The sequence below is a fragment of the Helicoverpa armigera genome, chromosome 27, assembly GCF_030705265.1.
Source record: "Helicoverpa armigera isolate CAAS_96S chromosome 27, ASM3070526v1, whole genome shotgun sequence".
NCBI classification, from domain to species: domain Eukaryota; kingdom Metazoa; phylum Arthropoda; class Insecta; order Lepidoptera; family Noctuidae; genus Helicoverpa; species Helicoverpa armigera.
In genome coordinates, this window is record NC_087146.1 from 2,023,221 (window position 1) to 2,040,508 (window position 17,288).

Consider the following 17,288-nt stretch of genomic DNA (forward strand, 5'->3'; position numbering starts at 1 on the left):
ACAAGTAAATTCTTATTTATTTTAGTACAGTGATCAAGCTAGTTATGTATGAAAGTATGTACATATGTCGTGATCACGCTAGGAGTGAAGTTGGATAGACAGAGACGCAGGTGTTGGGGATAAATGTAGCCTTTTTTAATTAATTAAAAGTCGTTTAACGTCTTATTTTTTTCAGTACTTACAATGATCAGTAAAATATATTCTGCTCAAGACAGGCGGAGTCTGATACCTAGCTACGTAAATATGAAGGTATAGGTTCCTATGTTCACTTTATATGTTCACGTTAGGAAAACAGAGTTGTATCTTAGCCAGGTTAGTATCTACACTAGCTATTATTAATTTGAATACCAACCTAAATAACAATACGACCTCACCTTTTTATATGATACAGAAGCATTTAAAAAAGGTCCTAACAAAATAGTCAAGCTCCAACCTCATTGTTTAAAAACATGATAAAGCTACATTATATCCGTGCCATATATAATATTTGCTGAAACAAATAAACCTTTACAACAGTAGTTAACGCAGCGAATCATTGAGCGCTTATTTATTTAAATTATTTATCGGCCGCCATTTTTTTTGTCGCATTATACCAGATCATAATACGTATTTAGTTAGTTACACTCATTTTGAAATACACCCTAACTTCTAGACAATAAAGTCGAAAATTGCGTGGCAAACTTTTCATGCTGAAGAGTCGGGAACAACAGCCAAGGGAAAATGAACTCTATTGTATAAAGTTAAGGTTGAAATTTGCGTGGCTACAGTTCATAAAAGGAATTGCCTCCCCTCATTGAAGGCGTGGTTCTCAACAGTAGCTCGCCACGGCATAGACATCAGTACCCAACTGACATTCGGACGTTCCAAATACAAAAATTCAAAAATCGCGCTGTGCCAGTGAAGTGTAGTGATGGAATCGGAAATCAGCAAGATGCAAACGAAAATTCCTTCGAAAAACTTCTCGATTGAATCGATTGTTGGTCTAAACGATCGTCGGTCCCCCGAAATCGATATCGAGAACAGTATATCCCAGGACTATTCTGGTACTAACGAGCATTCTGAAGACGAAGAATTGAAAGTTAGAGATGGGAAAATGAGTTACTATTTTCAGCAGAATCGAGTGGCGAATTTTCCGTTTTTCATGAGTTATGATAAGAGGATGGGAGGCTTTCAGGCTGAACAAGGTCAGCAAGAAGAACTGAAAAGGGCAAGTCCTGGGAGCGTGAGGAGTGAGGTGGATAGCGATGGCGTTGATGACAGGCCACACGGTAAGTTTCTCTTTTTTTGTATCGATAATTTTATAACTGATTGAGGTCCGCCGTCGGGTTGCTTTTTCTTGCAACTCGATTTCTGGCCAATTTGTTTTATGGATTTGAAATCCTCAAATGGGTGTGGAAATATGAACTGTATAATTTTGAAAATTAAAATCATATTAATTAGCAAATATTAGTAGGTATAAACTAAATTAAAATAAATAATCGTTTCACAATTAAGATAACGACACACTAAGCTCATCTGCAAATGATCAATTTTCAAAACTACCTAATACCTAGCTTTTACATTTCGGAACTTAGGTACCATTATCATTAAATCATAATAACGATAAGTTACTCGTTATATTAAATCTGATTAAGTACATGAGACTTCAAACTGAAAAAATATCAGGCAGAATTGTTAAAATAAAATTGTTTTGTTACTAGCTGAATGTAATTATCACTATTAGAAGATGTAATTTCGGTTTTTATTCTTCATTCATTATTATTTATAGGTACCTACTTAATTTATTTTCAAACCAACTAAGTATAGTGTAAAAAAATATTTGGACAGATAGGTAGGAATAATGATTTAATATTGGCAAATAAATAATTCTTATTCTTATATTTCCGTACCAAAATATGCATCAATATAAAAATTACCGATATTGTCTTCTTAATATCACTTTTACCGTTTTTTGTCCATTTACCGGACTTAACAAGCCAATAAAATAATAACAAAGTCTAGCGGTAAATATCTTAATGGCGGTAATTCGGTAATTTGTGACAAAAAGACTAGTTTACCGCCCGACGCCGCTCGTTCTTTGATGTTTTACAATACAACAGTTAAGTAAAAATAAACAGTTTTTTTCCTAACGTGGTATTTTGTTTAGAAATTACTAAAAGATATGTATATTAGCGGTGCGTTTGTTTTGAGGTTAGGGAAAAGAGTTTTTTTGTCGAAAGTAACGGTTCTTTTCGGTGTTTTTGGGTATACCTAAGTTGTCTGAGGGGATGGAAACTTAATGAAATGGTGAAATTGAACCCTTAAAATATAGATTTTTCACATATTAATATAAAATTTAAACTTGATAATGATCGCAATTATAATATTTCTCATCATGCCCACAACCCGTTGCATCTCTACACACCAGTTGTGTATTTTTCCGACGCTTTTCGGAAAAACTTTTGCCGGCGGCCGCGGCCTTTGCAAACCTACAACACAAATTAATCTGAAAAGATTCATTAACGTATTAAAACTATAATCTTAATTGTAATGCACATCTAAAAACAAAGAATAAAGACAAAAAAAATAAGTATACTATTTATTATAATCCATGTCTAAAAACAGTAAAAATATACAAAAAAACCCAATAATCTTGTCAAAAAAAATCGGCACTTGAACGAGCTTTCACCAAACAGTGCTAATAATGATCTTAAAATCCTCCTTAATCCGTTCAAATCCTAACAATTTATCGCTTCAAACAAACATTAACATAATAAAAACTCAATTGAGCATCATATTGTATACAAAATAAAGCTATTAGGGCCCGAAAGGGGAGAAAAAAAGGGCCCATTTGTGCATCGCCGACAAGAGGGATTTTTTAGGGTTGTATGTAATAGATAGTCGTGTGTTTTGACAGATACAATGTCAGATTAGATCGATGTAATGTTAATAACTTGATTGGATCTTTATTGAGTAAGCATTTTTTTTAATAGTTTGCAGTTTTTTTACAATCTTTTTTATTATCTTTTTTTTAGATTCTTTTAGAAAAGATATAGCAGCCTCATTTTTACAATAACAATTTGTTTTGAGATCTAAATAAAATCTGAGAATGGTTTTTGCTTATGATTGATTTATATGACATAAAGTATATTTACCAGGTTGGATTTTAAAGATTGTATTCAAATTTTTCAGCAAAGAAAAGAAAGATTATGGCATTTCCTCTTTTGCATTCGTTTAAATTGAGATACGTATCTTAGTGTGGTATCGTATTATGCATAGCATGATAGCCAATTTTCCGTCCTGACATTCAAATCTCGGCCAAGAAGACAACATAAGTGGTCCAATTTAAAGAACGACATAATATATTTGTGGAGGTTTTGAGATACCCTAGCATGTAAATTGGCTACTCATGTTTTAAATTAAGTAGCAATTCTGTTAGCATATCATTGTTATTTAGCATTTATGACACCATTACTAAGAAAAACAATGTTTTTAAGACCAATAGAAGTTCATGCTTTAATTTCGTCAAATCATCGGTAGACCAGTAGCATTTATTTAAAAGCTACTGTTCAAAATACCATTGTCATAGACACAGTGACAGCATGACGTCTGTCAAAATTGCCGCCAAAAAGCCAGACTAAGGAGTATTTGTAAAGAGTTCGTTCTCCTTTGTGCTTGTTGTCACAATAATGTATTGTCTTTGCTCAATTATAGAGTGGCGTATTGTGACCGCACTGAAAGTCGAAAATTTCTCTTTTATTGCTTTCGGTAAAGTTTGTCATCGTTATTAAATGTCGGTTTTACTGCTTCCACATTTTTGGTGAATACGTAATGGTTCTAAGAAGTCTTGGTTGTTAGATATGCTGAGTTATTTCTACTTTTCTTTTGGTTTCTTTTAGTAGATGGATTACTAGAAATATTGATACTTCTTGGATGCTGTATTACCGATGGCAATCTAATTCCTCAAAAGTGTTTTCTGTTTCTTTATCAAACTCGAAGCTAACCGAGGCCATAATTATTCTACCAATGTTCTACTTATAAAGTGAGAAAAGGAAAGCCTTATTCATTAACGAAAATCTTCGTCATTGCAAAAACCAGACAGTGATTTGTTCTAGAGCGATAAGTAAATGGATATATTAGACTAGATTTTTTTATACGAAATCATCAACTCTAAGGTACTGACTGAAAACCCATCGTGTTATTTTTGAAGCCCTTTATGTACCAGGGCCGCGGCAACTCTTTCGAACAATCCCGCAGACATATAAGACTAGACTAGCTTCGATGTAGTACTATTTGAGCTATAGAGGTATATCACAGAAGCAGCTCATACCAGTATTAATAACTTGGTTCTCGTTAATAAGGGTCCATGATGTTCAGAGCAGTATTATGGGAGATGAGAGCGCGTGATTAAAACTTTAGGTAGGTGGTTCACTGGGAGGAAATGTGGAGTTTATCTTCGTTCGGTATTTTTTTTTAACTAGAAATGTGTTTGTATGCAACGTTTTTTTTTAAAAAAAAAAAACAAGCAAAAAGGGTTTCCCAAGTAGTAGGTAAAATAAGGTTTGTATTGTAGACGTTATTTTGGTTATTTAAATGTAGTTGACCTATCACTGAAATATTTAGAAAATAAAATAAAAACGACAAAAAAATGATGATTCATTAGCAATACGTAAAAGTTCACCAAATTTCACAAAAACATCTAAAAAGGCAACAAAAATTAAAAACAATGTCAAATCAATTGTAATCCGCCAACGCTCTAAAAACAAACAGAAAAAAAAATTGCCAACGACAAAATCTAGAACGAGGTCTCATTGTGTTATCGACCTATCTTCACGAGCGAGAGAGACAGTAACCGATTATCAAGCCACGCCCACAAGAGTGGGGATAAAAACGAGCAACGTGATTGGTCAACGCATTATAGATTTTTACCGAGGCGGTGCTGAGCAACGACAACAAAACTTTGACAGTTTACTTTTTAGAGGCAAAGGCATCAAGCGTTGTTCGTTTTTCGTCACCATGGAGGCTTTTAGGAATTTTTCGTTTGATCATAAATCTGTTAGGGAGCCGTTGACAGTTGATTTAATGGCTAAAAGTCATGTGTACAGTGAATTGAGCATTCAAAATACTCCGCCGTCATCTCCTAAGAGTAAAGGTATGTGATATTGTTAATTGACGTTTAATTGCGTAATTAATTATAATTGGTTGGCGTGTTCTGTGGTTTTATATCGACACTTGTTTTGTTCACGCTTAGTCAACACGAATAATTATTGAATCCGTGGATTTTTGACATTGTTATGGGTCATCACCTGCCTAGCCTGGGTCGGCTTTCAGTCTAACCGGGTGCAGTTGAGTACCAGTGTTTTAAGAGGAGCTACTGTCTTTCTGACTTGTTCAAAAGTAGTCCCTAGTTTATTTTAGGTTTAACACTTTTTTTTCATGTACTGTAAACTGTAAAGGTTTCATTGATCATGATGCAGAGTTGTTTTGAAACTGGTTTTAGTATTAAGGACTGCTACATGGTATGATGTTTTTAACTATTCATATGCCATCTCAATCTGACATTTTGACAACGTAATAAATTCTTGTATTATAATAAAAAAAGCTAAGATATTTTGATGATGTGCTAATAAAATTTATAATCATATAATTTTATAATCGTCTGAGATGACATTTACATATTTTGATTATTTTGTGTCGTTTTAATGCTTTCTATAAAGAAATATGAAAGAATGTGGCTCACCGTTTGAAACAATTTGCAAATACAGACAAAAGTTTAAATTACATCAATCTATTAGCGATTTGATGATCTTAAGATAGAATCATGCATTACCTATACTTTGGCATCTTTAAGATGTTTGCTAAAGAAATCAGTTACTATTGATGATCTACGCAATGATTTAGGAATATTTTCCATAAATAGCTCAGATTACAAAATAAAACCTTTTTACAATTTGCCATTTGGCTTCAAAATATCTTTGTCGGCGCATAACACGTCCACTACAATGTTATATTCATAATTATTATAACAGTAATAAACAATATTGCCTTCAATAATCCACAAAACAGCGACTAACGGACATTTTTATACACATACAAATTTTGGCAGGTAATACTCAAACCATTATAATTTTACAACTACATTACCGCTTTGCTAAACGAATTTAAACCTTATGCCCTTGTAATACAGATGGGTGTTTAATTTTGGGAACGGTAAATGTATGTTTGCTGAACTGTCAAAGCAATAATTGCCTTTTACAACTATCTTTGAGAATCGCCGACTCTTTGTTAAAACCAATAAAATATTAAAAATTATACTGTTGTGTACGTTTTGGGTTAAATATTTTTATTAGTATAGTCTATAGTCTATAATGTTATCGCGTTCTGCCGTTATATTTTTTAAGTTAAGCAAAAAGTTTCCATATTTTGGTTTAAAAGTCTCGGTGTGCTAATTGCCTTATTAAGTTGTTTTATCTAAAAAGAACCGACTAATTAGGAATTTCCTCCTTGGTAAAGTCAGTCAAAAACAATTTACTGGAACATTTTTAATACCCTAAGTATTATTTATTTGATAAATAATACTTCGTTACTTTACTACAATAAATTAACTAATTAGTCCACCAATAAATTAAAGCCACAATAACAATTAAAACTAGCTCCAACAATAAATAAAATCAACACTAAAGTCAAAAGTTATCAATAGAATTAACAGCTGCCACCGCAAAGTTTAAATAGCTTGTCTATGGAAAGAAAGCGTGGGTGTTCCCGCCACAATTTGACAGATGACAGATGACATTTCCGCCATCTTAATTACTGACAATAAATACTGAATTTAGCGGACGTGAAGCGAAATAATGTTGGCGAATTAGCTTAATTTGATTATATTGGCATATGGGGATACTGTATTGTTAATTGGGCGTTCGGAATGTAGCTGTCATTGTAATTAGTTCGTGTTTGGACATTAATTAACGTTAAACGGTTAAATGTCGCGTTGCTTTGGTTTATTGGAAAATTAGATAAAACTACAGTTATGTATATAAAAGGATAGTTTGATGCTATAGGTAACAGATATTTTAGAATCGTTGTAATATTAACTTTAACTTAACTTTGACTTTGATTATAAACTTATTTATTTTATCACAGTTAGTTCAAATAAATTTAAGAAAAAAGACTTTTACATACTTTTACTCATATAGAACCCAATTTTTTTTCAAATCCTTAAAATATTCAGTCCTCAAGACAAACTAATTATCACATTAAAACTAAATCAAAGAAATCTCATCAAAAATAACCAATTAATTCTATCTTTCTTATCAAAACTCCATAAACCAGGACCATCCATGACCCTACAATTTGTCTTGTCAATCCGAGGTCCGGGGCTCAACAGATTTCATTTTTATTTCATCCCTACAGAGATATTAATCTTCATTATTTCTAGTAGATACGGATTTATCGTGTAAATTGTGTAGGGGACTAGGCGACTCCTAGGGGACGGGCATGAGTGTGTAGTTGACTTTATTGTGAGTGCCATTGCCACTGTTGTGAGTAAATTGGTTTATTGTTTTGTGTTTCGTTTCGTTTTAATTCCTTTGGGTTTTAGTTTTGATTATGCATGGAATTGATTACTGTTGTTGAGTGAGGGCAGATTTTTTAATCGCGACATATCTTTTATTGAAAGAAAATGTTTAACGTTTTGACAGTTTTTGTAGAGAAAATATATCGAACCGCTATTGTAACAAATTTGGAAGCTTTTTCATTGTCTTTCTTCATCTTCATAATAAAACTGTTGAATTTACTGTGACGAAACCTGCCGAGGTAGTTAAAAACGGTTATTGCCATCATTTTCTCAAAAACGGAGTAGAATTTCCCTCACGATCGAAAAAAGCGTAAGAACCAGCTCACGCTAATAAATTATATTACCGATAACACATACCTGTCAATAACCAAAAAGCAATAACAACAAAATTAACCCATGCAACAATAAACTACAACAAACAACAAAAGAATAACGCCAATAAAGCTACCCATTCACTAACCGACACTAAACGGCTAATTAATTGCGACACCGCTCAATTGTCGGACCAAATTGCAGCCGTAATAGGCGGAAACCGATAGCCTATACATTAACAATCGGATTATCGAGAATAGCCGTCCGCGTGGCACGCTCCAGTAATTGTATTGCCGTGAATGGCTCCCCTTATTGTCTATGAACTGACGATCGTTCCGCTGATTTTGAATTAAAACAATATTAACTTTATGGGTTTGTGATGTCTGTGATTTTATCTCGATTTTCGATTAATTGGAGAATGTTTCTCTTGTAATGACAACTTATTAATAAACATTAAAGGAAAATAATAGCTCTCTAGCATTAGTAATACCACAGATTACCATAATAGTTACGTATTACGGAAACACATGTTTTTTTTAATTCAGTCTCAAATAACGTTTAACTAAAACTTAATCCCTACATAGTTAACTTCAGGATAACTTTGGTGCTCAATAACTTTTAAAACCCTGAACACAAATTGCCAATGATCATTTAACATACAGCCCATTAGTGTTGCCAGCGCTAAATATTCACAAAAAAGATGTCAGCCATATTAGGTATCATTTATTAGGCGTATGATTTGAGCACTTATTTTGGTATGCATGTTAATAGATACTGCACGAATAGTTTCATAACGTTTCAATAATGTTTGTCGGTTTGTTTGTTTATTGTTTTATCGGGAATACAAGGTTAGGAGAAGTAATAATAACGTGATAGAAGGTATTATGTACACGAGACATTTTTTTTTTCGGCAATTTTTAAGACTTTATTAGAGAATCGAGTATAAATTGTATTATATAACCTGTTCTCAAACTAATCTTTTCAACTACGTAAGTAAATGATCCATTTAAATATGCAATAATTTCTATACAATAATGAATAACTTGCATTACTTAACCAATCTTTATTTGTTACTTTTTATCTGGTTAGACTGGAAATCAATCTCAACATAGCTGAAAAAAGACTACCCAAATCATAAAAAGATTGCAAAATATCACATTTCCACATAAGAAAATTCTCTCACGCTCATTATTTTACACAGTGTAACCTAGCCTTAAAACGGACTGTACCCGAAGTATTGTGTGTGCTAACCATTAGCGGACATTTTGAAACAAAGCCGTTTCGAAATTCAAATTCAAAGTGACACTGACAACGTCATGTTTCATGAGAACGTAATGAGCACTTATGTGTTTTTGTTTATGGTTTTATTAAAAGAAGGTCGTATTTTGACTTTTAAGCTATGGTATGACAGAAATTCAAATTATTTTTATGTAAATTCTTAACACTAGTTTACGATTATTAATAATAATAAGTAAGTGGAACTCTAAAATATTATTAACGACGCGATGCAAACGGACGTTTGAACTCATCTAAAAAAAAACAACGTAAAATACTTTCCATGTCACCAAACTTAAAGTACGATTCCTTCCTAAATATAGAACGGAAGCGTTTAAAAGCGGAAACTTTTTAAATCTCGAACGTTTCCTCGTTCTTTTTTCGAAAAGACACACGCCATAATAGCGCAGCTGGGGACCATAGACATGACACTAAAGAGGTTGTAACGTAAAAAGTTTGTATTACAACAAATTGATGAGAGGAAGCCACCGGCTAGACTATTGCAAATTGGTTTTTGAGTGTTCTGTCGCCACCCAGCATGGGAACATTTCAAGTGGCTCAGACGCCACAAACGGCGATAAAAAAATATTATGAATCGTTTAGTCCGCGACGCTCTCATGAAGCAATTAATTCTCTCTAATGCGAAATTATTACAACAGTTTCAACTCAACAAATATTTTAGTAAAGCTTTCAACTTTTTAGTAGGTACCTCAATTGACTTGACGTGATTCTAAAACGGAAATGAGAATGAACGTCTTAATCAGGCCGCCATCAAAAACAATACGTGACTTTTTAAAAGCGTAACTACGATGTTCCTTTTTCAAAAGCGGTCATGTCAAATAGCGCTACCGTTTGCCGCGCGCCTTTTAAATTTAGAACCACTTCAGGGACTAATCAGATTTGTAAAGTCGGCCTTTTTGGACTGGATATTTTTTTTAAATTGAGCGGCTATCGACTGAGTTGCGGCCTCTTTGTTGTTTATATGAAATAGACAAACTGTGCATGGGAAAATATTTAATTAGACAATAGCTTATTTGTGTTTGTTCTGTTAATGTTACTCTTGAAAGTCTGGGTGCGCGCAATTAGCACCTACAGGCGGTTGGTTCCCGAACGATGCGCTTGGTTATATCTTTTTTACTGTTTTACGACAAGTCAATTTCGGAACGGAGGAATAATTAGTTTTTAAAAAGATTCTCTACCACTAGATTTGTCTATTTACTGTGCTCAACACAACGAATGATGAATACATATATAAAATGAATAATTTCCGTAAATTTTACAACATTTTTCTTTATTTCTCTGTGTATCTTCCGATGAATACTTGAAGCTAAATCTTAAAGCAGCTATTACTTAACAGAAGTGTCCTGATCAAGTAGCTAATGTCTAAACGTCTAGACGTAACAGTAATTAAGATAATTGTAAAGCCAGCCGCGCTCGAGTGGTACTCACAACCCTTTAGAGCACGTTAAGATATCTCATGATCGGTCCTCTGAAACTATTGAGAGATTTTTAACTGGTTTGTGTTTGTACTTAATTGTTTTTATAATGCTTTAAATAAAGGTTAAGGTTATCTATTACTCTGTGATGGCTTAAGTTATTATACTAGCTTCTGTAAGGAACTGCACTTCGCGCACCCGGTTAAAAAGTGCAACCTCTTTAGATAAATGGCCTATGTAATAGGGAAACTTTACAAAAAATTACCAGTGGTTCCCGAGATTAGGGCGTTTAAACAATTCTTCAGGTTTATAGTATTGATATGGATGATAATTTGAGCTATGGAAACGAACTTGTATCTCGGCTTTCTCCTATTTAACATAAAGGTTTGGATGATTTTAACTAACGTATTATTTCTTTGTCCACAGAGTCTCTCAGTCCACAGTCAGAGCAGATGACAAACTCCAACCAAACGGCGCCAGACCCCAATATCAGGTCAGTAGAATATTTTTTTTACTTCATTCACTCGTGCATTAACGATTGCTTCTAGTTCCTGTTTCAATAGCTAGGGGTTTCTATCGAATTCACCCAATTTTAATGCCAACTTGAAGACTTAATAGGTGTTTGATGGTTCATCTGACAAAAATGCGCCTAGATAAAAAGTCACATAAAGCCTTCCTCGATAAATGGAATATCTATCATTCAAAGCATTTTTCAAATCGGTCCTGTAATTTCTTAAATAAGCTCAAGCAAAACTTGTCAGCTTTATATTATTAATATCAATTTTTTTCGGGTCTTCTGATATTCATTCAGTTTCATTCCCCAACACATTGTACCCACAACCCAACTCTTCGCTTCTCTTTTACTTAACCAACCTCTTCTTCCTCAGGAGATACCGCACAGCCTTCACGAGGGAGCAGCTCGCCAGATTAGAGAAGGAGTTCATGAAAGAGAACTACGTGTCACGACCACGACGATGCGAGTTAGCAGCACAGCTACAGTTGCCCGAATCCACTATCAAGGTAAGAATCGAAATTGTACCTTATTTTGTAAGCATTATGTGTGATTTTCACTTGTCCTTTGTGAATTAAGAGTTCTAAAGATTCGTTGGTTGCAAAAAAGTGTAGAGATAGTATGTAGTTGCAAAACCGAATATAGGGTAGAAAGTAGTACAAAGATCCAAGCTTGTACTTAAAAAAGTCTAACATAGAACGATGTTACACTTATACATAAGTATTCTTAGGTACTGACTCAGCCAATTATACCCTGAAAGTTTCACATTCGCATGAAATTGACGAAACACAAGTAATTAAATTACGCTTCGCCCCCTCACTGTGACACATACAAAACAGGCTTTATTTCAGAATACCACCCACGATATGTCCCGAATAATGGCGACCTCTGTTCAATTATAACGAAGTAGCAAATGTTTTCGTAATGTCAACTAAGTAACGAGTAACAGATTGCTTGAATAAGAACTCTTGCGATATCGGAACTTTTTTTTGTTTATGGTAGGCTGTATGATGTTTCCTTTGCGTGTAAAAGTTGTTATGTCAAATGGCCGGATGTGTGAGTGAATGATTAATTGAGGTCATATTGAATACTTTTTGTTGTTGATTAGTTTGTAAAACATGAAATTTTAATGCAAATAAACTTTTAAAGAGCTACGTATAGGTTCGTTAACTAGCCCCCGTGACTATAACAGTGTATGATTCGTCAATAAACTTCAATTAGATCCTATAATTTCCATAGACGAACGTTCTATTATGCGCGCTAATTCGCGAGAATTTGTGTACATTTATGTGCGAAGTTACAATCGGTTTCTATTGAATACTGAGAAACTATGGAAGATGAGAATAAAATATTACTTTCATTATTAGTGATTATTTAAGTAGAGTTAGAAAGAAATTGTGAAACTATGTTAACAGTTTAAAATATTCCACTTATCTAATTTTAAATCGGATAAATATTTTTACTTCAAAATGTTTGACAGTTCCAAGCTTTAAATAAGGCTTTTAATGTAACTCAATAAGCGAGAGAAAAACAAGATAATTCAACGCCAACATATTTGCCAAAGAACATTAACCAACCGCTAAAACTTGACACAAAAACACAGAATACAAAATAAACACACCACATTGTCATTTACAAATGTTCAATTATAAAATTCCACATTAAGAACTACACGCCAATTTAAATTTAAATTCTTCAGTTCGGTCATAATGTCAATTATCACTTCTAATAAAAAATAAAAAAGCGAAAAAAAAACCATGTATTTTATGACTTCATTGGAGTTTTACATTCATGCTAATTTGTCGATAGGCATTAAAAGACGCCGGCCGACTTATTCGGTAGCTGTGTGATGCTAATGAACATTAATGCGGGGAACGGAACGTTGGGATTATAAAGTGACCATATTAGTATACGGTCCCACTGGCAGATAAGTTGAGGTGTGATACTATTTGGAATAATTGTTACACTGTTGTTAATTGAAATTTTAATAGCCATTTTCCATTTTTATTCTCAACGTAGTAGAACTATTTATTATTTCTGAATGAATAATCTCAAAAATGCTGTGAAAAAACATTGAAATTTAAAGAGCGTTTACATAAGCTTAGCGATTAATCTCCCGCTGACCGCTATCAACAAAGCCTCACCTCCTTCATCATTAGTGAGTGAGTGAATGAAAACACTTCATCGGTTGTCTATGGGCATCTGTTTTATGACGCGATAATACCAATTAAAAACTATTAAATTATACCTTTCGGCTACCATTTGATGAGTTGTAAAGAACTGGACTTTTATACGAATGTTTGTTTATTGTGATTAATTTTTATAGCCGTCGTAAAGGCTGTGTAACGTGTCAATAAATGAATAGAGGTTTTGAGTTTCCATGTTAGAATTGCGCAATGAACGTCTTAGATTGTCGCCGGTTGCTTTAAATCGAAGTAGTTGTCAATAATTACGTAAAAAATACCGACTTTGATCATCACAAATTGCGTATCATTGCTCATTAAAAATAAAACTTTGACAAGCTTTTGACAACGTCACTTGTTTTGTCTCTGATTTTGTAACGAAACCTCTTTTATATTTACATTCAAAGTTTGCTCCTCGCCTTTATATTTGAGCACTGACTTTTAGCCAAGCCGTTAAGCCCCTTGTTTTATGATTCTGTACAATAAAATGCAATAATCTTCTTGGAAGCGCTAAAGGAAAGTCGTTTTGTGCGAATGTTCGCCGTTCCCGCCAATTAACACTTCGAACAAAGATGGCCGCCTTTTGGAGGGAAAGTCTTTGTGTACATACAATGTAAGGGCGGCTATTATATTGTGTTTAATGATTTTAGAAGGACCGCTCTGAGACTTAATGTTGGTTTTGTTGACTGGGATATTTTGCTAGATATTCTGAAATGTATAATTTTCGAGTTTCGCGCAATGTAATGCCTCCGTTGGCAATTTATTTTCAGCATTGACAACTTGCATTTTGCCTAAATCTTTCACTGTTTCAAACGATGTAAACGTAGAACTATTCTTAAAAAGATATTCAATGATGTTCTTTACTAATAGTAACTTTAATTCTCTCGATGAAAGTCTACTGCTTCGATATAATCCGATTAGTGATCAAAGCTTCAAATTACTATTTACGATTCGTATATTAGAAAATGTGCAATAAATTAGCGTCTTAGTGCTAAAATTACGCTCTTAATAGATTTTCGAAATGTCATGACAAGTCTTTATGGTCACGGCAGAAACATATAAACCTCTTTTGAGTTAGATACAGATCCAAAGACTATAGCAAAGAGTTCAAATTGATTTTATTATTAAAAAATCGAATACCGAAACTCGTTCACTCGTCCTCTAAATAGTCTTTATTCAAATCACCATTTGCAATTATATTGTTTTATGGTGTCAATTAACACCTCGTATAATGTTTGGCTCAGATTACCAATTTCTGAATAATATTGGCAGATGATGTCATTAGCAGCTTCATTAAGTATGTGAATTCCCAAGTATGTTTCTCACATATATGTATAAGTGTTAAAAACCTTTCGAGACGTCTTAAAAATGGTACAGTTTGACGGTCAATCGGACATTGTCAATTTATTCAATTGCTTGAACCTCGTAAATCTGTAAGTTTTAGACATTTGCAGCCTTATTTTCATACTTTAGCAACTACTATCTCTACATACGAAATGTCTTACAACATATATACTTTCAACCTCTTCTATGTCGCTAATTATAAAACAATAGAAAATCAAATGTGTCTCGCGTATATGGATCTGCGTTCCGACACACACATAATTTTGTTCCTAAAAACATTGTACTTATGAAAAATTTTCTTTGACAACAGGTATGGTTCCAAAACCGCAGAATGAAGGACAAAAGACAACGCATTGCCGTCGCCTGGCCCTACGCGGCAGTCTACAGCGACCCAGCCTTCGCCGCTTCAATCCTCCAAGCCGCCGCGTCATCCGTAGGCCTACCTTACGGCTACCCCTCCCCCGCACTAATACCTCCCTTCCACAACCCCCAGCTTCTACCCGCGGGCTACCCTTACCCCTACCCTACATACCCCCGTTACCCCTACATTCCCCCTACGCCCCCTTCCCCCGTCAACGCAGAAGCGACATCGCTAAGGCCCGCGTATTCGAATTTCAACTTAAACGTTGATAAATAATTTGCGCCGTATTTTTCGACGGAAAATTTTGATTTTAGAATGTCAAGGAAAATTCTTTTTTTGTGACACGAGGGCTGAGAAAATAGTTTTGCTCCTCAAAAAAGGTACGATACCATTTTAGGGTTGACAGTTGTAAATATTTTTTTATTAGATACTTAGTCTATTTATTGAATGCTGGTCATACCTGTGAACGACTGAATGAATGAAATGAATGATTTTGTAAGTTTAATTTAAAAAGACGTTTAATTGTATTGTACAGTTATTTAAATAAGTTTTGGTGATTATCCATTCCATGTTTTTTGCTCCAAAATTAGTAATTTTTGTCTTTATTTAGGTTTAGAGATACTAAACTCATTTTAAGAACATTTTTCCAAAATTAAGAGGACGAATTGGAATTTTTGGCGCCAAGGATGTCAATTTTTCTCAGTAAATACAAAACGGATCAAAATACAACTTGGTTACCTGAAAGTTCATGATATAAACCTTATTTTGTTAGTTGTAGAAACATGACTAGGTAACTTTTATAACAGAGAAAAATATATCAAACATACCTCTTTTTAAAAAGAGATTCACATATTATGGGCAAACGGGACCGATTTAAGCCTCTTAACTTTTTTAGTAGTTGAGTATATACATACTCTTTAAAATTGTAGTAGGAATTTTTATTAAATTATCATTTCTAAATATTAAAATTACAAAACCATTTTGTCGCTTACGACTTTTAGTTATAAGCTAGCGCGCGTATTGTTATCCTCGCCCCGCTCAGACGCTCCGACCCCTTTTGGCGCCTTAGATGCGCGTGCCGGTTATGGAATTATTGTTGACCACTTCCTCGCCTTAAGATAGTAAAAAAATTACGTTCAACTTTTTTACAAAATAATTATTTCTTTTTGTTCAGAAATGTGTATAAAAACCAAAGTATTATAAATTGTAGTAAGATTATTAGTGCAATACAGAAGATAATGCCATTTTCGTTTGAGTATACCATAGACAACACTCGGTATATTCAAACAAAGGTTTTGTACAGACTTGCGATTTTTTACTACGACTTTTTTTTCAAAAGCATCTATAAGGTACGTTTTTAATGCTAGCTGCCAACTGCAACTGCCGAAAGCACATACCGTGACTACATGAAAACAATTGATATCTAAGGGCGACTTATCTGCAGTTGCGGTCGACAGTTGGCAATTAAAACGTACCTTTACCAAAAGCTAGCGTTCGACATTTAAAAACATGATGACTAAAGAAAAATATGTCAGAAAAATTAAGGTTTTTAGTCGCACCTTTATAGAAGGACAACTTTTTTGCGACTTTTTTGTCGCAAGTTTGTATAAAACCTTTAATTGTAAATGTTGTGTATATTATAATGTTAAATTAATAAGTGTTAGTGTTCATAGTACTTAGATAATTGTTTATGTAATACGTTTAATTAAAATTAGAAAATCCTAGTTGTAAGGAAGAACATTGTAAAAATTACATTTTAAATATAAAAGAAGAAAGAATAAATAAGAAAGTTATTATATACATTTATTTTGTTGTTTTATTTACGTGAATAGGCAGCCAGACAAAATAATGTCTTCTTATAAAATTGAATTGCTTGCAGAATTGAATTGCTATTTTCTTCAACTTTTCTAGTCTAGCTGTTTTTCGTGGTTTCAACCTGGTTCTGAGGAAATTACTTCCACAACCCAGATAAAATGCTATTTAATGAATTAGCCTAAATACTAATAAACAAGCTATATGCTTAAAAGAGTAGCAGTCAACCATCTTAATTACTTACGTTCTTACCAACTTTCGCTACCTATCTCAATCATTAATCGAGTTATATTAATCAATGGGCAAGCATTGTAACCTTTAAGGCCTAAAGAATAACATTATTTCGCTAAAACTGAAATTGGCGAACGTCAAAAACACTTTATTATTGTAAAAACAAAATAAGTCCAAATATGGACAAAATAAGCCTGAAATAAATAATTTGAATTGAATTGAAAACTTGTTAGACTACGCGATCGTAGCGTTGTAGTAAGATAGCTACGCC

The 17,288-nt window shown here is 33.6% G+C and overlaps 1 protein-coding gene across 2 annotated transcripts; it reads left to right on the forward strand.

Annotated features, from left to right (window-relative positions):
* Nucleotides 1-784: 784 nt before the first annotated feature.
* LOC110373768 (segmentation protein even-skipped) lies at nucleotides 785-15,624 on the forward strand. 2 transcript variants are annotated; one of them, XM_021331115.3, is made up of 4 exons: nucleotides 785-1,268; nucleotides 11,002-11,068; nucleotides 11,463-11,595; nucleotides 14,924-15,624. In XM_021331115.3, exons 1-4 carry the CDS (start codon nucleotides 911-913, stop codon nucleotides 15,248-15,250), a joined length of 885 nt encoding a protein of 294 aa, XP_021186790.3. In that variant the 5' UTR covers nucleotides 785-910; the 3' UTR covers nucleotides 15,251-15,624. The 2 variants fall into 2 exon arrangements, with proteins under 2 accessions (XP_021186790.3, XP_049700679.2); XM_049844722.2 differs by lacking the exon at nucleotides 785-1,268 and adding an exon at nucleotides 4,907-5,131.
* Nucleotides 15,625-17,288: the final 1,664 nt, after the last annotated feature.